The sequence below is a fragment of the Branchiostoma floridae genome, chromosome 6, assembly GCF_000003815.2.
Source record: "Branchiostoma floridae strain S238N-H82 chromosome 6, Bfl_VNyyK, whole genome shotgun sequence".
In the NCBI taxonomy this organism is placed as follows: Eukaryota; Metazoa; Chordata; class Leptocardii; order Amphioxiformes; family Branchiostomatidae; genus Branchiostoma; species Branchiostoma floridae.
In genome coordinates, this window is record NC_049984.1 from 22,848,747 (window position 1) to 22,873,873 (window position 25,127).

Consider the following 25,127-nt stretch of genomic DNA (forward strand, 5'->3'; position numbering starts at 1 on the left):
CCTCTGCTTGGGAGAGTACACAGTACCTGCACCTGATTGATAATTATTAAAACGCATGCCATACTTGAATAAAAGAAAAGTTCAATGTAATAATAAATGTACCCACATCACTAGGAGCTGATAACGGTACTTAGACGTAGTTATTGTACAGGAAATTGTTGAATGGCTTCATGTAATTTCACGATGAAAATCTTCTGAATGGAAGATGCGGTGTTCTTTTTTCACTTCCGGAAAAATAGGAGCTGCCGCGATATACTTAAAAACAATAAGTCATGCATAGGGGCTCCTGTGGAAGATTATCTTCTTCCATATGGGCCAGGGGCATCTTGAGCAAGCTCTGTTTTGACCTGGAATCAATTCACAATACTAGTCCACTTTGGAGGATAATGTACTGTTAAGATGTTCCATTTTTGCGCATGGGTGATTTGGAACAGTCCAATGTTGCGTGGGAAGGGGTATGGCTGAAATATGCTGTATTTGCTCTCAAGCAAATGTCGGCCTTTCTAGTTTGTTTTATGTGTTTGCAGGACCTGGGCTCCCAGCGACATGGAGAGACTGCTCATTCTACTGGACTGGAACAAATATTTCTCCTACAAGGAAATCTACAAGGGAACCAAAACTAAACATTTCTCAAAGTAGGTTCACCACACAAGAATACCACCTGAATAAAGAGACTCTTTTTAAACAACCAATTGCTTTATTCTTACCAACGTTACGGTGACCGTCTGTCACCTTCTTCAGGGCAATTCTGACTGGTTCACATTGTACTGCAGGACAGGTGTTGCTGATCACAGTTCAGATGCGGTCACAAATCGTAAAGTGACAGATGGTCATCGAAACGTTGGTGATAGGGCTGGGTACGGTCCAGGTCCGGTTCAGGTCCAGAGGATCAGGTCCAGGTCCGGACCTGAACCTGGACCTGATTCAGTATGACTCATACCAATGGTCCATTTCACCACAAAGAAATCTGTTTGGTGGAGTATTAGACTTACACTGGCGTTTTAAAATCCTACAACGCTAACTGCACCTGTACGATTGGCTGTAAAACTTGGTAGAAATTACTATAAACTCTACTCTACTTCACTCTTGTTATTTTCTTCCAACTGCAAGCGCCAAAATGTGTTAATGCCTGATCAAATAATATGTTAATTTTCTAATCGGTCCAACATCCGGTCCACCTAATTTTTTCAGGTCCGGTTTTTCTGGACCGGTCCAATAAGAAAAACCGGTTTTGTACCGGTACGCTGTACCGATACCCAGCTCTAGTCGGTGAGAATAAAGCAATGGTTGTGTAAAAAGAGTCTCTTTATTCAGTGATGTGCCAACCTGATGAAACTATTCACGAAAGAATATCATCTGCTAGAAATACCAGTTTTACTAGTCTGTGTAACACAAACTCAGCTGTCTGGGGCTGTAACAGGTTGACTGGATGTAGGGCCAGCTGCTATGAGCTAGATTTAAGCAGGCTACAGTTTTACCGGTGCAAATCATCACCAAAAATTTGCTTTTTGGACGGACGGAAATATCTTCCGGTCCATCCCACAAATCTGAACTACATGACATGAAATTGATAAAAATATATTTTTGTAAGTTTGAAGTAACAGATTTAACTGCAAAGAATAGAAAATTTTACAGAATAGTCTTCAATGAGTGAGACAGAAAGAAAAGTTGGAGGCAGCCCTACAACAGTCATTGAATTTTAGAATAGCAAATACAGAACTGTATGATTACATCTATAGATACAATTTTTCAGAGAAATGCAGGTCTTGTGACATTGTCATCATTTCCATAGCAAAACAATCTAATATTTGAAAATTTGAAAATGTTTAACGAATTGTCCTTACCTCAAATAAGGGTAAACTAGACTTGGTAACTACTGATACAGAAGCTTTAAAGAACTGTATGTCTATACTGTGGAATGGTATATTACACACGTCACATACATTCTTCTATGTTGTATTATTCCAGATTTACACAAAACAGTGGTGTACCTTACTCCAAGATGCTGTTCTTTGATGATGAGGACATTAACATCCATGAGATTGGCAGAATTGGTGAGAGCTTTGAGAGGTTATGTTTTCGGATACGTGTGTGTTTGTGTGTGTGTGTGTGTGTGTATGTGTGTGTGAGTGTGTGTGTGTGTTTGTGTGTGTCTGTGTACATTATGTGTGTGTGTGTTTAAGTTTGTGCCTGTTGGTGTTTGTGTGTGTTTGTGTGTGTGTTTCTGTGTGTGTGTGTGTGTGTGCCCTGTGTGTGTGTTTGTGTGTCTGTGTTTGTGTGTGTGTCTGTGTACATTGTGTGTGTGCGTGTGTGTGTGTATGTATGTGTTTGTGTGTGTGTTTGTGTGTCTATGTTTTTGTGTGTGTTTGTGTGTATGTGTTTATGTGTCTGTGTGTGTGTGTGTGTGTGTGTGTGTATGTGTGTGTGTGTGTGTGTGTGTTTGTTTGCTTGTGCACAGTATAAATCAAAAAGCTGTGGATGGATCCGGATGATATTTGGTATCTTAATAGGTGTTGGCAAAAGAAAGAAACAACTAGATTTTGTGCCTCCTAGCAGCTTTCTACGATACTGCGGCAGAACGACTGGTTTTGATTCTGGACATGCAATGGCCATGATTTTTGAGTGATAGATAGCACTTGTGACAGAGTATAAGTACTCCCTAGCAACTTTCTGCAGAACTGCAGTGGGTCCTTTTGTCAGTAAAATTAGAAGAGTATTACCCAAGCAGTGAGACTCAGAACTAATTGATCACTCCTCATTGATCTTATGTGATTTTAAGTTATCAATGAAGGACAAGTTAGATTGCGAGGGCACCTAGCATCTGTCTATGGTACTGCAGTATAACTTAGACATCTTGTATTACATGTATGTCTTATGTCTAACTCCAGGAGTCATGTGCATCTTTGTCACCAACGGGCTGAACTGGAACCTGCTAAAACAGGGGCTGGAGAAGTTTGCCAAAGAGAGGTCATGACCTTCGACAGAGGTCAAATTCTGACTCGGCAAGAAATGTTTGTCACCATGCTAAATTATGAATAAAACTAATGCAGATTCATCACAAATGTTGTGATATGTTTTGTAGAATTTTTATGTAAACGTATGTTTTACCTGAATATGAAATGGAAAATGAAATAGTTAATATTTCTGTTTATTTTATATCATAATTTGTTCATAAAGGCACATGTTCATTGTAGCATCAGCTTTTGTATCCATAGAATTGATAAATCATGCTATTGTTTTAATTCAGCATTAAGTGTAGAAAACAAAACATTAAGTGTAACAAATTAGAAGAGTAGAGTTTTTGCTCTGTATACACATACTTTCATACTCTCTGTCGTGAACATACAACTGCTAGGAAACTCTAATGTCATAATAAAGTCAACTCTGTAACGAAAACTCTATCTGACCTCATTTTTCTTAAATATTTGAAGTATTTACTTAATATGCATGAGTGTTTAAATCATTGCATACCACATAATATCAAATATGCATGATACAAAATTAGAATATCAGACTTCATGTGGTACTGAAAAATCCACAATTATGCAAATGAGGATAGAATTTACATGAAAATACTCAACGCCATGTTTTCATGAAATTTACACTACTTCAACAAGAAATTACATAAATTATGCAAATAACTTCGATTTACATATGAGGTGCATATATTGGGGAAGAACATTGAACTTCATAAGTATTGAGTTTTACATTCCCCTTGGACTTTACGTTGAAACGTGCATCTCATTAAAACACCCACCAAGTCAATGAAAAGAAATGTGATAGCATGTTTTGGCTTTGACAAGTCGCTACATCAATAGTACAACAATGTTTAGCTAACGCGCCTTGACAATTGGCAGTGTTGTATTTCAGTGGACTGTAGCGCGATTCGCTTACGTTTAAATTAACGGCCGCCAGTGAGTGGGGGTGGTTTGTAAGAAGGCCAGGGTTCACTCGGTACCAGCAAGACGCCCACCTCGACACAACACAGGCATTCTTTACCACCCAGCTGGTTACTGTACTGCTTTATTCAGGTAAGGACGGTGTGAAAACGTTGTAAAGGTATGAGGAACACCTCAGGGCGATCTACATAGCGGACAGATGTTGTCTTGTTCGACAAGGAACGCTTGAAGAACATTCAGGTTGTTAAGTTCATGTACAGGCGTTGTGTATTCAAGACATTACGTATTTGGGAGTGAGTATGTAGAACTAGAAGTCACAAGCACGGTGTTTCTAAGTTATAACATAAAAATGCGACACATTTTGAGAGAAAAGGGTATGCAATTAGTTTAAAACGTTAGCACTGAAACGAGATACGTTGTTTATAGAAACATTTGTTGTACCCATACTTTTAAACGGAAACATGTCCGGGTTTCAGGTCGATACGGGTCAGCGATGAAAGCTCTTTAAAGACTGTGCCAACAAAACATATTCAAACAAGCTGAAGGGAAATTTTAAGGGACAACGTTGAATGGAAAGGGGCCGCTAGCGTGGAGTAACAAGATGGAACTTTACGTTAACAGAATTAGCTATATTGAAACAAATTCTGACCTCAGAAAGCTCAGAAGATATATACTATACTTTCAGGTTGGTAATTCGCTGAATAACAAGATTCTTAGTACCCAAAAGATTGTAAAAAAAAGTGTTTTATTCTAACCGACGCTTTGGTGACCGTCACCTTTTTCATGCACTGCAGCATAGGTGTCGCTGCTTACAGATGCTGTCCCAAACGTATTTTCATATATACATGGAGTCTGTAGTATATAAATGTGCCACAGCGTATATAGTGTTTTTGTCAACATTAATTTCATTTGAATGTAACTTAGTTACCTTTTGAACATTGTTTATGTGAGTGGAAGTCTGACCATGTATCAGAGAATTGTGTCATCTACGTTGAGAGCATTGGAATGTGTTTAGAACATTTCTGTATTCCTGGCAGGTTTCCAGCCCAACCATGCCCTTTGGACCTAGATGGAGGCTCGGCGGGAACGAGGCGAAGGCCCGGAAGATTTTGGAGCGTGGGCGGAACAAGTTCTGGCTTCCCTGCCAGTTGGACCGCGACGTCGCCGGGCTAGAAATCACCGAGGACAACTGGGAGGAGACCCTAGAAACGCGCTACAGCCCCGTGGATTCCCTTAGTCTCGTGACGCACCTGGAGTTCGCTCAGGAGATCTGCAGACGACAGTTCTTCTCAGGCATGGTTGCCAAGGACGACCACGAGACCGTGATGCTTGACCCCGATCACCCGTTACGTCACACCCCTCTGACATGGTTCCACTTTGAGAACGGCGCTGAAGATGACTCAGATTGTGCTGATGGGAATGTGAAGTTTACTGCACCAATAGGAGTGGAGTCTGACATCGCTAGACAGAACGCGAGACCTACCCGCAACTTCTACCTAGTTGAGATGGCGGACCTGGCTTCGTCATGCGCTTGTAGGATCCTCGTAACTAACAACAGTTACCCGAGTTTGCAGCCGTACGACCCGTTCAAGAGAGGCGGCCCCTGGTACTGGGATCGTAGGGGGTACCGCAACGCACACCGCGAGTGGGAACGCGACAGGCACTACGTCCTGAAGCAGTTTCGCCGCTTCTATGGCCCGACTGGCTACAACGCGACCAGCTGTCGTGTGGAGCTTGTACGGGATGCTTCTCCCGATCAGCAAGAGCATTGGCCGGCGGTGAACAACTACGCCATTTCTTTCGTGAGCCATGGCCTAGCGGAGAAGGAACGCAGCCCTAGGGTAGGGGACGTCCACCGCATGCCAGACATGTCAAAGGAAGAAGCGTTCTTCATGTTCTTGGTATGGGTGATGAGTCCCCTTGGGTACATCAACTCGGTTGTCCATGCGCATGAGGCAACATCCGGGACAGACGACGTCTTGGACAGCGATTGGTCGACAGAACGTCAGGTGACCGGTAACCAGGGGCAACAGCTATCAGAGAGGGAGCACAAGGCCCTAGAGGCGTTTAACAAGGTTTGCACGACGAGGATCAACTGGGCATGCTCGCCAGAGGGGAGCCTCCCTTTGGAGCCGTCTCTACACATCATGGATCAAGCTCTAACGGGTGACCTTGCAAGAAAGGTCGCTTCCAACATCATGTCCGCCGCAGATTGCTCTCAGTCAGGCGTCTTCCTGCAAAACCTCGTCATCCTCAACAAGCTTCTCTCTGACGAGTCGTCGTCCGCCATGGTCAAGAGGATTCTTGGGTACGCAAACGAGGGAGACATGCCCGCGATGCGCGGACGGATGAGTCGGCTGGTGGAGGGAGAACTGCACGCGAAGATTCCGAACGTGAGGAAAGATGTGACCGAGCTGTTTGGCCAGCTGTTTGTGAGGTACATGGAGGAGGTGGCTAAGTAGTGACAGAAATGTTGGAACACTCGTGTATTCTCCGAGACACCCACAAAATAAACTGTCTGGATTTTATCAAGCCTGACTCTCACCGCAAAGAAATGCTCTAACACCCCTTACCCTTGCCCCGGACGAGCCCAACTATCAATTGATGATCACCAAGTAATCATCCGTTCTATCTCCAAACCGTCCCTGCTAAAATAAAGGAGATGAAGAAGATGAAGAAAAAGATAGGAACATGACAAAATCGCCGCTATTGATGTACGAATGATATTCAAATCTAGCCAAAAACTGAATTAGCCAAAAACATTGTTGTCAGAAGTGGGATTCGAACCCACGCCTGGAGAACCAGACTGCGACCTGAACGCAGCGCCTTAGACCGCTCGGCCATCCTGACAATGTAGAAGTGCATTGGCAGGACGTTACGGTTTTAGAAGAACCATTGTTGACTCATCATCGTCATCATTGATCCTCTACATAGAATGGTATAAGCAGCAGTGGTCCAAACACGCAACCTTGCGGTACGCCTGTTTTAACATGAATTGAAGTGACAAAATATGGTATCACAGCCAAAAGGCATTCATTCCTGTATTCAAGAAGTGCATTAGTGTAGTAAAAGTTGCACTAGTGTGGTAGACTGGTATTACCGGTTGCGGGTTGGGAACTACACTCATGACTTCCATATTGGTGCCACAAAGTTTCACTTCTTCAATTGCAGTCATATGCATAGCTACGTATACTCCCTTCGTGTCGTTGTATCCTTTACAGTTGTCGTGCAAATAAAGTTCTATTCTATTCTATTCTGTCATTTCTACATGTACACTTATTAAGCTACAACACAACCTATTCACCCATTTTGGTTGTATTTTCTCGTCATGTTGACAATCCCCGAAGAAGAAAAAAAAAATTTTGTTTCTGAAAGGCGAAAATTAATGAATAAATTTTACTTGCTGTTGCCTTGAGTAACGTTACAGAAATTATATACATATATGCACGTCTTGATAGGCGAAGCAGGCATGGGTCTGGCTTTTGCATGTCCCCCTATTAATTGGTGACCTGTGATCAGTTATTCACATCACCCCCTCCCCCCACTAGGTACAAGGCACCCACATTCTTTAGAAGTGACGCCAATGTCAACAGATGAGTTATATATGTCCGTTGGCGTATACATACGTTTCACATGCACATGGCGGTGGTGACTCTATGTTTAATGTTGTCATGAGTAATTGCTAAGGCACAACCCGCCGTACGTGCAAATACGTGCTGTCTACGTACCCCAAACGTGGTCAATCACCGTAGAACATTACGTCCAGGCAAAACTTTGTCATTGGGCTGCGGATTGGCCCCCTAACGTGCCACTGGCCCAGTACGAGCGACGCGCATGCCTGAACGTTTTCAGAAATACGTGGCGGACGTGACCTCCCAAAAAAACGTACGAACAAATTGCACGTACGGCGGGTTGTGCCCTTAGCTTTACTGTGGCGGGTTACCACTTTACCTAGCCTCTTTCGCAGACTTCTAGGAGCGCCGGCATTTATTTTTGGCAAGAGCGCTGATTCGCGGCTTTCAGTAGGTTCTCTAATGACGGGAGAGCAGAGGAAAGCGTTTACCCCCCACCCCACCCCAAAAAAGCAAAAATATAGCCAGCGTTCGAAGAAGTCTGCGAAGGAGACTACACTTTGCCAAAGTAGTTGCGCACGTGCGCCTGGCATATCTAAAGCCGTTACACATTAACCAAAAACATTGTCACTTCTTATGTACATCGTACCTGGCACACTCGGTGCTGGAGCTACTGAAGGTAAGGTAAGGTACCCTTTCACTGCACAATTAGTAAGTTATTTGCTTGTATGCTTTTTCACAGTTGAAAAGCTAAATGGCACATACATTTTATACTCCTTATGCATGAATTTTAGTGACGTGCATTTTAGGAATAAACTTCATAAATTTAAAGTTGTCATTTGATATCATCTTGGCTCTCCTTAGGCCCCCTTTCCACTAGACGGCGATCGCGATGCGCTCTCACTGCGACCTAGATATGATATGTGTAACTTTCACACTGGGTACATCATACAAAACGTAATAAAAGTGTGACTGAGAAGACAACAAAAACACACAAAGTGTAAAAATATTCGATTCTTTTCTATGCAATACGTTGAGCGATCTGTCAAATTTGAGGTCGCAGAGAGAGCGCGGCGAGAGCGCCGTCCTAGTAGAAAGGGGGTATCACCAATGAACAGACGACTCCAAATCGTCACAGTGTAGCAAAAACCATGATTTTCCAAATAGTAAGCTGATGAATCGTCGTGAAAATTTGCTATAATCCGGTCAATAATTCAAGTTGACTTGTTCAATGCAGTTAAATTTGCTGTGTCACCGTACGGTCAGAGGTAGGTACATTTTGTCGTGTCACTTATGCAAATAACAGTGACACTTTGCACCGGCCGCGGAAAGTGCAACTCTAGTACAACCTGACTAAAATCGCGCTCCTAGCGGCCGACCCTACAGTTGCCGCCACTATTAACCCCAGCCAGCGAGAGATTGTGTAAACATAGGCTATACTATATATAGCGTATGTGACTCAGCAGCTTTGTGTTTTTCTGTACCGGTACACAAAATTCAGATCCAGGTCCGGTTCAGGTCCAGATGATCAGGTCCGGACCTGAACCTGGACCTGATTGTCTGTGAAAACTGGTGAGTGGACCATACTCAAAAGAATCTTCCATTTCGCTACAAAGAAATCTGTTTTGTGAAGTATTCGGCTCCCACTGGCGTTTTGAAATGCTACAAGGCTAACTGCCTCAGTACAATTAACTGTCAAACGTAGAAGTGACAATAGACTATACTCTACTTTGCTCTTGTCATTTTCTTTGAGCGGTAAGCCCCAAAATGTGTGAATGTCCGATCATACAATCTGTTCATTTTCCAATAGGTCCAACATCCGGTTCACCGAATTTTTTCAGGTACGGTTTTTCCGGATCGGTCCAATAAGAAAAACCGGTTTTGTACCGGTACACCGTACCGGTACCCACCCCTAGTCGCCACATATATACTCACATAGTATACCACATACTTTCACGTTGCGCTCTTTGATTTGAATTTCTAAAATAACTGTCATTCCGTGTTCAATGATAAGAGCTCATAAATCGGTTTACAAGGAGAGGGAAAAGGACAAATGGTAAGAATGACATATGATTAAACTTTAAGTAGAAGAAAGGACACGTCAAGTGCTGTACATACTTGCGTGTATCACTTCTCTGCAGACTGTACATATGATAGAAACTGGTTAATAGAAGCACTCCTTTGAAGTTGGCTGACCAAGGCTGTGTATTGTATATGCATTTAAGTTCGCGGGGATTTAATTTTGCGGCACCGGAAAAAAAGGAAAGTTCTCGGTGGTTTTGAGTTCGCTGAGCAGTACTTCCACTAGTGTCCTGGTATTTTTCTCAAGTGTATTTTCTCGATACCCAATGATAGTATAAAGTTTCAAACTGAAACGTCTGTAGTTGTTTCATTTGCTACGTTTCACAGCTTTCAAATTCTTTACGTCTGTGAACGCATCTGTAAGCAGCGACACCTAGTGCTGCAGTACAATGTGAACCAGTTATTATTATCCTGAGGAAGGTGACAGAGTAGATAAACGGTCACAGAAACGTCAGGCAAAGTCTGTAAAAAAGAGTCTCCTTATTCGGCTTTCAGACAGACCCTTTCAACAACCTACATACTCACAAGAACAGCCATGTCTACCTACAAGGAGAGAGGGGTCATGTTTCCAAGTGATGTTGTGCCACGTTCTAACCTGGAACTCCTAAAAACCTTTGACATCAGAGACGACGACATCATGTTGATCACCTATCCCAAAGCTGGTGAGTACTAGTATTCGCACTCACACTGAGATGATGTTTCAGGTATTTACCGCCGCCAAGAAGGTAACGTAGACGGAAGCGTGCATCTGTTTGTGTGTCTGTGTGTTCGTGTCTGTGAGCAGCATGATTAAAAAAAGGCCTGGATGGATTGTCTTTATATTCGGTGTGTGGGTCTTGATGAGACCTCGAAAAGAATCCCCCCTGGCGGCTAGTCACGGCACTACAGCGTAACTGCCGATTTCGATATCTGGTGGTTCTGGACAAGCTATCGTCGTGATATTTGAGTAGTAGATAGTTCTTTGGGAAGATTTGCCGGTCATTGTTTTAGGAACAAAGCAGAGCTTGCTAGTGAACCCATACTGTGTAAGCCAGCACACGGGTATACACATGCTGGGCGACCTCGACTAACATACATAGACCAGCTTGCTCGTGATGTGGGGTTGCGGGTCGAGGATCTAGAGCACGTTATGGGGAACAGAGACGTCTGGAAGAAGAGAGTGGACTTGGTCCGGGCAAGCAGCCCGTGATGATGATGATGATGATGAGTAAGAGGGCTACATATGGACCACCAGTGGCTTTTTAAACTACAGGAGCCCTCTTTGTTTAGACTGTAATATATGTACTTGAATTTCTTTTGAGTAGAGAGTTTCGAATGTGATCAGCTAATATCATGCATACGAGAACCTTATTCGCATACTCAATGAGAAGCACTTATATAGTACATCAGTCGTAAGGGGGTAGGATCATTTGGCGAAGGCATGAGGTCGTGGAACTCTAGTGGACAATGCCACTGCAACTGTCCAGTCATCATTAAAAATGACCGCTTTCATGAAATGATTTATTTGACATTTCCAGGCACTTACTGGCTCCATCAAATAGTAAAACAGATTCTGGCCGAACAGGGAGTCAAGGATGAGAAGTATTTGGGAAACACACCCAACCTTCTCGAGTTCACCTTGCCTCTAACAGGCCCTCTGGCGGAAATGATCAAAACTGCACCTTCTCCTCGCGTACTGGCAACGCACGTCCCAGTGGAATTCCTCCCGCCTGGCTTGCTGGGTTCCAGGGCGAAGGTAGGGAACACATTTCGTAGCCGTTTGTTGTTTGTTTGTTTGTACCATTGATATTGATGCTTCGTTCAGCAAAGACAACGAGGGCAATACATTGGTCAACTGTGTCCAGTGCACTCTTTATGTCCATCGTCAGGCCTGCAACTTGTGTATCAAGCAATGACCCTGGCGTACCGTCCTGCGAGCCACTGTTTCGTTAGCGCTAGCTGGCCAGCCATTAGCCAATAAGATAGTCCCTTTGTTGGGGGAAATTTGCCAGCCAATCACATTGCCTCTTGACCGTAGGCGGCGGCGTGATTGGTTGGTGACGTGCCGCGGTCAGCCCGATAACGCAGATAGAGAGAAGGACGGATCACATGTCGGTATGCCAGGGTTGCTCCTTTATGATATACACTAGCGACGGGTCTGGCTGGAGAGAATACTGTAGTTTATTTAAGGCTTAATGACCCGCCCCGATGTGTATATGGTGTCATATCGCCTGGGCCTTTGCTATAACCACCGAATAAAACACCGAGGAACAGGCGGGTCATTAACGTTATTATCATATAGCCTTCCCAAACTTGCAAACTCCTGTATAACGCATAGATCCCTTGGTACTATACGTGTGAATTCCTTTGTCAAATTTCTGAGAATTCACATTTGTTCTTTAGTACATAGGGAGATTACATATTGCATTTTGAATCCAAAATTTCCACAGAAAATATCCAAAACTTGTCATGGCATAATTCTAGTACTGTACTGTATTCATGATCATTTCTCCCTCCGGGGTCTGATCTTTCCTCCTTGCTCTGTGCTATTCTGATTCATGTATCCCTCACTCTGATTGGTCAGAGTCCTGTGTGTATCGCTCCTTCTGATTGGTCAGAATTTGAATCGACACCGAGCGATACACACCGGGCTGGCCGGAATCAATGTGTTACGGCATCATAACCAACATGGAACGGGGCCTTCTGATTGGTCTGCGGCGCCTGGCCACATGATAATATAATATCATGTATTCTTTCCATTTCTGCACATTTAGATAGTCGTGTTGATGAGGAATCCCAAGGACACCGCGGTTTCAATGTTCCATTTCGCGCAGACAAGTACTGTACTACAGACGCCTGAAACCTGGGATAGCTTCGCTCAACAGTTCCTTGCTGGTGACTGTAGGTATCCAATCTGTTTAATCTAAAGTTTCATATATATTTGCATGCATCCTCCTACGCAGGGACATCCAACGACGAAACCGCCTGTCTGGATGTACCCTGCTTTCTTAACCGTCACTCTTAGTTGCTGTGGGCGTCGCCACAAACCAGCTGTCAGCCAATCAGAGAATAGGCCTTTCGGTATTCAAAAGGGATCTCGCATAAGGGTAAGCTCATTAATATTCATAAGCAGGGCAGTCAGGAACTAAGGGTGACGGTTGAGAAAGCAGGATACATCCAGACAGGCGGTTTCAACGTTGAATGTCCCTGCGTAGCAGGATGATATATTTGTTGATCATCTATAATAGGCAAATGCTTAGATTTAATTGTCGGGTCATACAACACATTTGTCAGTAATGACAGTGTGGACTTTGATCCAATAAATGCAGATAATTAACAAACGTTCTTAAAAGTAACCCTTCATAAGAGGTTGTCGCTTTAGAATTAACAACATGTAAGTTCTGTCGAAATCTCAACATTTGTTTGTTTGTTTGTTTGTTTGTTTGGACCTTTGTTTATTCATGAAAGCTCAAATCGGTCTGAAAGCCGCTTTTCATTGAGGTCATGAGGGAAGATGCAAGGGTCAGACAAAGTATATAATATATAGAGATACAATTTACATAATCATAACAATCCATGCGCATGCATTCCCATATTTAGGTCCGTGGGGGCCTTTCTACGACCACGTCCTGGGGTACTGGAAGCTTAAGGACCAGCACAACATCCTCTTCCTGAAGTATGAAGACATGAAAAAGGTATTTTGTCGCAAAAAGACTTGTGTACTAGTAGGTAAAAGCTGTAGTCATCCCAAAACGAGATGAATTGATACTGTGGGAATGTAAAAAAATAAACACCTGGAAGTTATAGGCATAGGATCTTGCAATTGTAGTAGGTATGTGGATCGGAGTATCTTTTTGCAAGATTACTACGAATCCAGCATTTTTTGTTACTCTGTGACTGGAGGATAACCTCCGTCGACAGAGTATTGTAGTCGGTCTATGTCTTGAATGTTGGCACCTATATCTCTATACATGTTCCGTTTGTCGCTTTCGTATGTAGTTTGGCATGTCGTCTGTTCTCTGTTGCGCGATGATGCACGTTCTTTTTTTTCGCGGTACCTGTTGGGATAATCGGTGAAATATTTCAGATATCACCCCTATATTTCCGGTATTGTGGAACAGGCAACGTGGTTTCGGCATTTGGTAATCAGCTTATCTCCAAGCAGATAGGGTGGGTTATGCGATTGTCTAATGCAAGAACAGCTGTCGCGGTAGAGGAATCCAAAAACAGATGTTTGACTATGGCTTAATTGAACAGATGTTCGTCGTATTATGTGTGATGTAACGACAACAGCTACGTCGTGGACCAATCGTTTGGGGTATCCCTGACAAATTTGATTTTTTTTTATTTTTTTTTATCTTATTTTACAATGGATTGCTCAGCTACAACCCTTTTTACAGGACCTGCCGGCTGAAGTAAAGAAGCTCTGCTTCTTTCTGGGAAGGCCACTGACTGACGAGACAGTACAGGCAGTGGTCGGTGCGACACAGTTCGACTCCATGAAAAAGACTTTTGGAGAAAAAGGACAAAGGAATACAAGGAAGGGTACGTGACAATCACGTTGTTTATAGCATCCGTAAGTCTGTGAACTGTGCAAAAACAAGCTGTACAAGGTCGGTTGAGTTTCTGAGACCATCTCAAACTAGACCCACCTAATGTAAACAACAACATGCTGCACATTGTTAGGTCCCAATATTTGCGTCCTCGGGGACGGTCGAGGCAAACGTTTTGTTGTAGCATAGGGAAATACTCGAATGCTCGTTATCAACAAAGAGCGATAAACACGCTTTTCAATTATATATGGTACAATGTTAAACAACCGAGATATAGTGGACCGAACTCAAGTTTCCAAACGTTTTATATTTAGGTCTATATCAAACGGATTATAACGACATTATGATTAACAGAGATGAAATCCCCATCATTTACCACCATGTGGATCATAGTTTTTCTCCTTGATTATTTCAGTTAGGGCTTCATTTTCATAATCTATATCTATTGATATTCCTCTCTATCCCAGTAATATAGTCACATGTTTGATAGTCTTATCATAGAATGTAACAATGGAACGAGTAGTACCAATGGTTATATGCTTGGAGTTTTTCGTTTCTTTCCAGGAGTCATCGGAGACTGGAAGAACTACTTCAGTGACGACCAGAGCCGAGCTTATGATGAGCAGTACCGTGAGAGGCTGTCCAACACCGGGCTGGAATTTCAATTTGAGTAATCAGTTAACAGCGAAATCATTATTCCGTTTTTGACCTAACTGTAAATCGAACAAATTTTAAAGCAGTTTCAAAATGGGCAAATATAACCATATAGTGCAAAATAAGTCAAAGAATGTCAAAGTCGATTCCAAGGTCAAAGATGTGAAAAACAATAATAAAGAATATGTTTTGTTCGGTATATCATACTCTAATTGTTCATGGTCATTCAAGCAGAGGTAGACCACGCAAAACACGTACATCAAATTTGTGATGATTCTGGCTGCTCGGCTGAAGAACTGCCCAAGGCTATGGAGGATAGGGAAGGATGGAGGAAGAGAGTCATGTTCATCCGTGCAACCAGCACGCCTGAATGAAGATGATAATGATATGTTCGGTCATTTGTTCAACCGTTTGTTCAAATTTCTGACAACTTGTCATGGTAGCCGGTTGTTTACACCCATATCTTTATCAAATTCAGTAGTTAAAAGCATCGTACGTATTTTGGAATCTTGAAGAACAAGTCACACTAGTGTAGTTTTGTACAAGTCGAAATAAAGTATTTAGCTGAATCACTGTGAGACTTGGGCATGCATGCGTTTGTTTGTCAGTTTGTTTGTTTGTTTGTTTTCTTTGCTGCCAAGTATGGCAGAGCGTTAGCTTGTAGTATGATTTGATATTCTTGGTGCCAGCCCTTTCAGTTTCCCTGCGTTCTTTCTGTCGCTTGTGAAGCCCAGTAATATGTCGTCCTACTTTCGTCTAACCTGGAATCCAGTCTCTCGCTAGCTCGGCCTTATACCGTAGTTAGTGCAGGCTCTCTACTTTCGTCAACAACAACATGAAAATGTGCATTCATTTAGCCGTTGCGCACGCGTTTTACGTTTTACAAGCCGCCTGTGCCCATCTGTTTGTTGGAAGATCACAATTTTTATACATCATGCTTCTGTGGTGCAATGATGTTGCAGCATCTCTCCCTGAATATTAGTATGCAATGCTAGAGGGTTGATCGAACTAACAATGTAAAGAAAAAGTAGGAAAAGCTGCAATTTGTTTTGTTCAAATTTTGCGTAGTATAGCTTTAAAAGTTGGAGTAATGACACCGTTACACGGGTCACCACTTTGCTTAGCCTCCTTCACAGACTTCTAGGAGCGCCGGTATCTATATTTTTGGAAAGGACCGCTGATTGGCGATTTTTTCAACATGCGCTACATGTATGGCAATGGAGTAAAAAGAAAGATATATATGTAGGCTCTCTAATACTGGGGGATTTTTTACGCTGGAAAACGATCTTGGTGAAAATAGGGACATGCCCCCCCCCCCCCCCATAATTTATAGGGGATGTTTATTGCCCGGAGGTTAACTGCAAGTACATGGTAGAAACACAGGGAACATACATGTGACAATGGATATACATACATATCATTGTAAACAGAGACTTATCGAATACATATTTAATTACATTGTACTAGTGCTGGCTATTTCTAAACAGGTCATGGGTTTGACTTCTATTTTGGAAGCAGAGAAAGACGAAAATTCCCACTGTTTCTACAATTTGTGTATACGCCACTGCTCTTAAGGTGCACTCTCACTGCACTTGCATTTGGGAAAAGTTTGCGCCATTGCAGGGTTCGTTCCCCGCGTCCCCCCTTGTGGGTTTTTCCCCGATTTTTTTAAAATTTAGATATGGGTTATAGGACAAAGTAAGGCTTTAATAGAAGGCGCCAAAATACACAAAAAGTAAGAAAATTCGTTTCTTTATCTCTGAAATTCGTTGAGTATCTTTCGAACCCCGCAGTGACGCAAGATTGACGCAAGTGCAGTGAGAGTGCACCTTCAGTCTGCGAAGGACTGTACATTGTACACCGAGGCTACGCACATGCGTCCGACATTCACCAATCGTTAAACATTAACCATTAACCAGAGCGGCTGAAGTAAAGGTAAGGTACAGTTTTACTGCAAAATTAGTAAGACCATTGCGTGCGTACGCCTTTTCACTGTTGAAATCATGAATGGAACGAACGTTATACTCTTTCTTTCGAGTCCCTTTATGCATGTCTTCTTGTAAAAATGTAGCGACCAGCACTAGAAACAAGGCACAATGTTGTTGTTGGTGTTCTCATGATCATGGCTTGGGCTCTCCTTATTAGTGGGTAACGTTATGTATGTGGTAATATATGGGCTTTTCCATTGTAAGCTGATAAATTGTAGTGAAAATTTGCTGTAGTCAGCCGGTCACATCATTCAAGTTGAACAGTGCAGTAGTTAATTTTGCTGTCTCATCGTACGGTTAGAGGTAGGTAAATTTTGCTGTATCACTTACGCAAATAACAATCAACGTTAAACCTTTGCACCAAACAGTATACGCTAGTAACGTATATGTGAGTCAGCAAATTTGTGCTTTTGGAAGAATGGTGGTGCATACGTACATACTGACAAAATTTGAATTTGTAACTGCTTTCTCGGGTTGGAAGTGCTTGGGCTTGTATACACAATTATACAGAGAGGGGAAAAGAGAAAAATAGCGAGTGTGACATACATGTATAACGTTAAAGTAGAGGAAAAGACAACTAAAGTGCAGTACAAGCACACATGCGTAAATCACCAAATAAGGAATTAATTTGCATAATTCATTAGGAAATTGTAAAATTCCGTTGTTTTCTATAATTGGGCGTCAATGAATGTAACACACGTAAATTATGATAGATGGGACATAAACAGATACCAACTTTGCAAATGACCAAATGATTTGCATAATGTATACAAAAATCGCAAAAACGCTTTGATGATTAATAATGGCACTTTTATGATTGTGACATGTGTACGTTAGTCAATTATGAACATCACCATGCATAATCATGTAAATGTGTGTCATGTAAAGGGGTCTCTAGTTCTTTCAATTTATCACAAAAATCTATAGTGCGCCGAGCAGTGATGCAAGTAGTGCCTGGTATCATTTTTCATCTATCGATAACGGATGATGATAGAAAGTTTCATGAGCAAACCACAACGTCTGCCTTGGCTTGTTGCGTTCCGTAGCTTTCACATACTTTATTGCGTCTGTGACCGCATTGCAATGTAAACCAGTACAACCAGTACTAGTGCTGCAGTAAAATGTGAACCAGTCAGAATCGCACTGACCGAAACGTCAGTGTAAATAAAGCAAGGGTTGCGAAAAAAGAGTCCCTTTATTCAGATTTCAGAGCCTTTCAACAACCTACATACTCACAAGAGAAGTAACAAGAGCAGCCATGCCTACCTACAAGGAGAGAGGCGTCATGTTTCCCAGTGACGTTGTGCCACGTTCCAACCTGGAACTCCTGAAAACCTTTGACATCAGAGACGACGACATCATGTTGATCACCTACCCCAAAACCGGTGAGTATTCGTACGTTGATACGATTATATAATTAACCTAATCACCAACAACGTTATGTAATCGTAAGCGTCTGTCTGTCTGTGTGTTCGTGCCTGTGAACAGCATGGTTCAAGAAGGCCTGGATGGATTGCGGCTTGTTATGGTACAACAGATAAAGTTGCGTGTGCATATGCTTAAAGATGGTGTCCATCTCCATCTCTGTAGCCCTTGGGCCACACACTTGTGCTTAAAGATGGTGTCCATCTCCATCTCTGTAGCCCTTGGGCCACACACTTGTGAAAGCCACTACAGCAGGGGGCTAGTCCGCTGCTAGTGACGTGCTACAGCTTAGCTACTGTCTGTCTGTCTGTCTGTCTGTCTGTCTGCCTGTCTGTCTGCCTGTCTGTCCGTCTGTCTGTCTGTCCGCCTGTCTTTCTGTCTTTCTGTCTGTCTGTCCACCCGTCTGTCTGTCTGTCTGTCTGTCAGAAAATGATCGCTTTCATGAAATTATTTGTCGGACATTTCCAGGCAGCTGGTGGCTCCATCAAGTAGTGAAACAGATTATGGCCCAACAGGGAGTTCAAGATGAGAAGTATTTGGGAGACTTTCCCAACTTTATTGAGATGACCTTGCGTGATAAAGGACCTGTGGCGGAAATGATCAAAACTGCACCTTCTCCTCGAGTTCTGGCGACGCATCTACCAGTGGAATTCCTCCCGCCTGGCTTGCTCGGTTCCAAGGCGAAGGTAGGGAACGTATTGCGTAGCCGTTTTGTAGTCATATTGATACTTCGTACATTGATTGTGTCCAGAAATCCATAATTAAAAATCGCATTCCTTATGTCCAACGTCACATGCCAGGCCCGCAACTAAGTATACAGAGCAACGACCCTGGCGTACCGTCCAGCGAGCCATGCTTCCCGTTACTCAATTTTCTGCAAGCAGGAGAATAGCAGTCTCTACCAGACTCCGGATCGCTGGAAAAATCGTAGAATCCGCGGATCGCGTGCTGATCCCTAGCCGGCTATAGTTCTCTGGCCGGCTTACTCCTCTATTTCTTCCATTTCTACGATTTTTCCAGCGATCCGGAGTCTGGTAGAGACTAGGAGAATAGCTTCCCGTTACGTTAGCGCTGGCAAGCCGTCAGCCAATCAGATAGTCCCTTTGTTGGAGTGATATTTGCCAGCCAATCACATTGCCTCTTTACCGTAGGCGTCTACGTGATTGGTCGGTGACGTGCCGCGGCCAGTCAGCGCTAAAGGCTAGGTGCACCCTCACTGCACTTGCGTCAAGCTTGCGTCACTGTGGCGTTCGTTCGAATTCACTGCGTCACTGTTTTGTTCTTTTCTCCGATTTTTTTTTTATAATTCAGATATTGCGCAATACCTAGAATGACTTTGCAGACGACAAAATACACAAAAAGGAAGAAAATTTGTTCTTTATCTCTGAAATTCGTTGAGTATCTTTCAACCCCGCAGTGACGCAAGCTTGAAGGAAGTGCAGTCAGAGTGCAGCGAGAAGGACTGTCAGGGTTGCTTCTTAATAATACACAAGTAACGGGCATAGCTGGAATATGCCAAAATGTCATATTTCTTTCCATTTTTGATTTTGAACATTAGATAGTCGTGTTGATGAGGAATCCCAAGGACACTGCGGTCTCGACCTTCCATTTCTGGCAGAAAATTCCTGACGTAAAGACGCCTGAATCTTGGGAGAGCTTCGCTGAACAGTTCCTTGCTGGCGACTGTAGGTATCCAATTTCCTGAATCTAAAGCTACATATTTGTATATCTATAATTGTGTAATGCTTAGATGCCTTGATAAGGTCAAAATCGGTTAACATGTATAATCTTAACTATCCATGTATTCCCACATGTAGGTCTGTGGGGGCCTTTCTACGACCATGCCTTGGGGTACTGGAAGCTTAAGGACAAGCACAACATTCTCTTCCTGAAGTATGAAGATATGAAAAAGGTATTTCGTCGTGAAAAATGACTTGCATGTTTATAGGTAAAAGCTGTAGCCATCCTAAGAGGTGAATTAATGATTCTGTAAGGATTGAAAAATGAATAGGAAGTTATAGTAGCTATGTGGATTGAAGTATATTTTTCCAAGGCCAAGAACGACGAATCCAGCATTTTTTTGTTATCTTTTATGATATTGCTCAGCTACAGCCCTTTTTGACCGCTGCAATTGCCGAGTGGGTAGAGTGTTCGCCTTGCATTCGGTAGGTCGTGAGTTCGATCCCCGGCCGAGTCATACCAAAGACTTTAAAAATGGTACATGCTGCTTTCTCCAATCTCCAAGCAGAGGTTAGGCTCCGGCTGTTTTTTTAACGTTTTTTTAGTCGTTTTTTATCGGGCTTTCTACTTTGTCATTTTTCTTGAAGTACGCCAGCCATCAAGATAAAATAGAAAATAGAAAGCCCCATAAAAACGACTAAACAAAACGTTAGACAACAGCCTGTGCCTACCATCTGCTTGGAGAGTAGCTTTCTCTGCTTAGTACTAATGAGGAAGGGTATGTCAAACACACATCACTACCAGCGTACCAGCCCCTTGCTGTAGTGGCTTGCACAGCCCAAGGGCTACAGAAATATGAAATGAGCGCTATCCCTAAGCAGCTGTTATACATGTACGGGCAACAACCTTTTTTACAGGACCTGCCAGCGGAAGTGAAGAAGCTCTGCTCCTTCCTGGAAAAGCCGCTGAGTGACGAGAAGGTACAGACAGTGGTCGGTGCTACCCAGTTCGACTCCATGAAAAAGACCGTGGGAGAAAAGAGACAGATGTTTACAAGAAAGGGTAAATGTCTATCACTTTGTTTATAGCATAGGAGAATCTTTAAAGGAACACTATGTAATATCTTGGCCCCAAAGTTTGAAACATTCTTGAGAACAAAACATTCTTCGAAATCGTGTGAATAACATGCAATACCACACCTTTTTTTTGCATATTTGCATCATTATTTCGTATTTCCTATGTGATTAACGTTATGATTAACAGGAATGAAATTCTCATCATTTACCACAGTGGAATCATAGTTTTTTCTCATTAATTATTCAAACAGGCCTTCATTTGCATAATTGATATCTATCGATATTCCTCTCTTTCTAAGTAGTGTGTGTTACATGTTTGATAGTCCTATCATAGAATGCAATGGATTTATTTAACTTTCTTCCCTTATCATGCAAATTAGCTCCTTGTTTGAATGGTATCTAATTAATTATCATGCAAATTAGCTCCTTGTTTGAATGGTATCTAATTATTGCATCATTCTTCAAGCTATCTAAATACCAAAAATCATGACAATCTGTCAAACCATTTTGAATGCTATTTTCTCTTAAAATCTAAAACAAAATCGGCTTCTGCAGTTCCAAAAAAGCCGCAAGGCGACCCAAACCTACTCAGTGCTTCGAGAGATAAACCACTCAAAAATCGAGTTTTGCTGTTCAGACACACAGAAACACACACGCTCCCCTAAAAAATAACATAACCCTCTTGGCGGAGGTAATTATCTCATCAACGAGGAACTAATAGTAATAATTGTATACCTGAATATAGTATTTCTTTTATTCAGGAGTCATCGGAGACTGGAAGAACAACTTCAGTGACGACCAGAGCCGAGCTTATGATGAGCAGTACCGTGAGAGGCTGTCCAACACTGGGCTGGAATTTCAATTTGAGTAATCAGTTAACAGAGAAATCATTTCTTCCGTTTTTGACCAAACTGTAAATTGAACAAAACTGCTTCAAAATGGGCAAATATAACGTATGACGTATGGTGCAAAAAAATATAGGAAAATTGGAAACTATATAGTGGAAGAATATGCCAAATGCATGTGTGCACAGTCGATCCCAGGGTCAAAGAAGAAGATATGAAAGAAAGAAAATGAAGAATCTGTTGGTCGGTATACCATATTCTATTTCTTTAGTTAGTTGTTCAACCAGGCCACTTTGATTTCATGAACAATGAAAGCAACATTTTTGGCCTAACCTTTTTCGTACGCTCGCAAGAGTTTTTGATTCCCAGAGAATGCCATCTATATAATCGAATTAATATGCCCTGAGTCATCAGGCACCAATTCTAAAAGATCATCAGTTTTCGTGTTGCCATGGCAACCGGTTGTTTACATGCATAGCTATATAGAATTCAGTAGTATCGGTTGAAAAGCAATGTATCTGTCTAAATAAAGTATTTCAGCTGAATCACTGTGAGACTTGTATGAATTGGGAGAACGTGCGTGTGTTTGTCAGTTTGCTGATTCGCGATTTTCAACATGGACTGATAATATTAAGGTTTCCAAATGTCGGAGGGAGATTTTTGCGTGCGCCAATGATTTCTCGGGCATCAGAGAACCTAGTTTATGATGGAAATCTTGAATCCCCCCCCCCCCCCCCCCATATAAACGTGCCTCATAGAAGTCTACGTAGGAGGCTAGGCTTTGCCTTAACCTGGAATCCAGTCTACAGTGACACGGCCTACCGTAGTTAGTGTAGGCTCTCTACGGGGCCAGTGCAGCTCTCAGCCGCCGGGGTAATAATTCACACCCGGTAGGATTTTCACCCGGTTACACTTTGCCCAGTGGGAGTTAATGGACCCTTCCAGCCGAACACCATTAGCCCCGCCCCCTGTTCGATCTCGGGTTCTATTTCAAAACCTCGGTCAAAAACGGCGCGAGTTGCAAAAACATGGCCGCCGCCGCTATTCAGTTGAGGATACTGACTGACTTCGGTTTAGCTTTTGGGGCCCGAAATCCTCTCAGAACGGGCGAAAGAAAAATGCTATGCATTCCTTGTGTAAGGCTACATACACTGGGTACATACACTCGTTTGAAGAGGGGCGGAAATAGCTGCGGTAAGGGCGATATAATTTCAGTCCGAGCGGAAGCGGGAGGCGCTCCATAATATTACCTTGTTGGTGGGCAAGAGTACCCGGTTTCTGACATGCGGTTGATGCAGGTGTAAAGCTGGTACATATATCTGTGACAGGTTTTCCTACTGCGTTTGTTGCATGCATGGCATTTGCATACATGCTCTGGAGAAAACCCAAATTAAGAATAAAGCAGCTCGGTCACTCACGGAGAGGGAGCTTGTACCACATGCCAAATATAAGACCCTATAGACAAAGTCCGCCAGTGCAGAATTCCGTCTCTTCTACGTACACTGCTTACATGTACATCCTACCCAGGAACAAAGTAATGCTATGAAGCGCCTACACTTGCCAAAACAACTATACTCAGCCGGTGTAGTCTTCAACAAAAAGGGCATGGCATTTTTCTGCCGCCATTTCTGTCCCACTAGGGCTGTTTTTGACCGAGTATTCGAAATAGAACAGGTGATTCTATTTGTTCGATATGGCATTCTGCTGGAAGGGTCCATTGCCGGCCGGCTAACATTTTGGCTAATCATCCCTCTGCGTGAAAATCCTACCGGGTGTGGCCGATTACCCCGGCGGCTGAGAGCTGCACTGGCCCCGTACAAAGCCTGCACTAACTACGGTAGGCCGAGCCAGGAGTAGACTGGATTCCAGGTTAGGCTTTGCTTATGTGGCTACGCACATGCGCCCGACAGGCCGTTATACATTAACCATGAACTTTGAAACTGCTCGCCTCATACAGACGGCGTCTAGAGCTACTGAAGTCCAGGTAAGAAACACTTTTGCCGCACAATTAGTACGACCATCGCGTGTGTACGCCTTTTCACTGTTGAAAACATGAAGATACATTGTCTTCTTTCTGAGACTCTCTTGATGCATGTCTTCTTGCATGCACAAATGTAGCGACATACATTTAAGAAGTGAAGTACATGAAGTTATCTTTTGACCTCGTTGGCTTAAGTTGGCTTCGGCTCTCCTTATTGTTGGACAGTCGACATTATATCGTCATAATTTAGCGCAAATAGGACTTCTCCATAGTAATAGGATAAATTGTCCTGAAAGTTTGCTACACTCTGTTCACAGTGCGAAAGAATACATAATTTGCAGTCTCACCGCACGGTCACAGGTAGATTTGATCAGTTATGCAAACAGTTACACTTTAGACTAGCATGTGTGACTTTGCAACTTCGTGCCTATATGGAAGTATGGTCGTCACGTACAAACAAAAATAACCTATATGCTTCCAATTCCAAATTGCGCTTTTGGATTTAACGTTTTAACTGCCATTCCGGGTGGGAAGAGCTCTTCAATGCCATTGGCATGAACAATTACAAATTAGATCAAATGAAAGAAATAGTAAGGTTGACAAATTAAGTCGAAGAAAAGACACACCAATTTCTAGCCTGGTATCCAGCCGTGTCATAGCTTCCGAGTCTCTTTTGTCAGACGAAACTCGGGAGCGGGGCAGTATACTATAAAAGAAGAACTTGATTGCGCGACAATTGTAACAGGTACAATGTATGGCAATCTGAATATACATGGGAGGTGAACTATATACTATTCCAAATATCTAACAACTAATCTATTCTAATGTAACAGTATAAACAATCTAGTTAATATCGCACAAGCTAATACTTCAGATCATTATGTCAATATAGCATTGTCTCGTTTTTGCGAGGAGTTGTAAATGAATTGGCCTACGCAGGTAAATATATGAACAGGACATGATAATAACATATACATGTAGAATATCTCTGTCTTGGCATGTGGTAGTACTGTATCGGACTCACATGCAATAGATTGTAATAACTTTTAGGCGGTCTTCTTCGTAAGTCGTATAATCCATTACGAAGTGGAATACGTTCTCAGTACCATTATGGCATGTTGGACACAGTCTCTTATTGGCTGGTGTGTTGCAGTGTCGGCCCTTTTCAATTTGTAGGGTGTGAGCACTAATCCTTAGCTGTGTTATGTTAGGTTATTTCTAAAAAAGATTGTTTCGAACAGATGAGAGATATTTGATTGGTTCTTTAGGCACAACCAGGGAGTACTTACTTCCAATGTTTCGATGTCAATCAGACACCAACCATCATCAGGGTAGAATGACTGGAAACTAGTACTACTTCTTGCTGCCACTTGTAGCCGATGTAGGTGGCGCT

At 42.6% G+C, this 25,127-nt stretch overlaps 4 protein-coding genes, 1 long non-coding RNA gene and 1 other non-coding gene across 7 annotated transcripts in view; 5 read left to right on the forward strand and 1 right to left on the reverse strand.

Moving 5' to 3' along the window:
• Positions 1 to 3,396, forward strand: part of LOC118417141 (magnesium-dependent phosphatase 1-like) — an 11,765-nt gene extending 8,369 nt beyond the window's left edge. For both annotated transcript variants that reach the window (XM_035822547.1, XM_035822546.1), the window contains exons 4-6: positions 528 to 635; positions 1,969 to 2,054; positions 2,889 to 3,396. In XM_035822547.1, coding sequence (XP_035678440.1) covers positions 528 to 635; positions 1,969 to 2,054; positions 2,889 to 2,974 — 280 coding nt within the window. In that variant the 3' untranslated portion in view covers positions 2,975 to 3,396. The remainder of the gene's footprint in view (positions 1 to 527; positions 636 to 1,968; positions 2,055 to 2,888) is intronic.
• Positions 3,397 to 3,865: 469 nt separating this feature from the next.
• On the forward strand, positions 3,866 to 6,596 carry LOC118417004. The gene is made up of 2 exons (XM_035822322.1): positions 3,866 to 4,031; positions 4,937 to 6,596. The coding sequence occupies exon 2, from the start codon at positions 4,952 to 4,954 to the stop codon at positions 6,359 to 6,361; it is 1,410 nt and encodes a 469-aa protein (XP_035678215.1). The 5' UTR covers positions 3,866 to 4,031; positions 4,937 to 4,951; the 3' UTR covers positions 6,362 to 6,596.
• Positions 6,597 to 6,665: 69 nt separating this feature from the next.
• On the reverse strand, positions 6,666 to 6,749 carry Trnal-cag. The gene has a single exon. It is a non-coding gene; the product is annotated as a tRNA-Leu (tRNA).
• Positions 6,750 to 8,115: 1,366 nt separating this feature from the next.
• The window catches only part of LOC118417861 (sulfotransferase 1C4-like), a 34,079-nt gene continuing 17,067 nt past the window's right edge, over positions 8,116 to 25,127 (forward strand). Inside the window, exons 1-2 of the mRNA XM_035823613.1 lie at positions 8,116 to 8,155; positions 10,049 to 10,215. Of these exons, the coding sequence (XP_035679506.1) occupies positions 10,089 to 10,215 (127 nt within the window). The 5' untranslated portion in view covers positions 8,116 to 8,155; positions 10,049 to 10,088. The remainder of the gene's footprint in view (positions 8,156 to 10,048; positions 10,216 to 25,127) is intronic.
• On the forward strand, positions 13,937 to 15,317 carry LOC118417863. Its single transcript, XR_004831399.1, has 2 exons — positions 13,937 to 14,077; positions 14,650 to 15,317. It is a non-coding gene; the product is annotated as an uncharacterized LOC118417863 (long non-coding RNA).
• Positions 16,652 to 22,298, forward strand: LOC118417862 (sulfotransferase 1C4-like). The gene is made up of 7 exons (XM_035823614.1): positions 16,652 to 16,674; positions 17,931 to 18,112; positions 18,621 to 18,838; positions 19,711 to 19,837; positions 19,970 to 20,064; positions 20,750 to 20,894; positions 21,670 to 22,298. Exons 2-7 carry the CDS (start codon positions 17,986 to 17,988, stop codon positions 21,777 to 21,779), a joined length of 822 nt encoding a protein of 273 aa, XP_035679507.1. The 5' UTR covers positions 16,652 to 16,674; positions 17,931 to 17,985; the 3' UTR covers positions 21,780 to 22,298.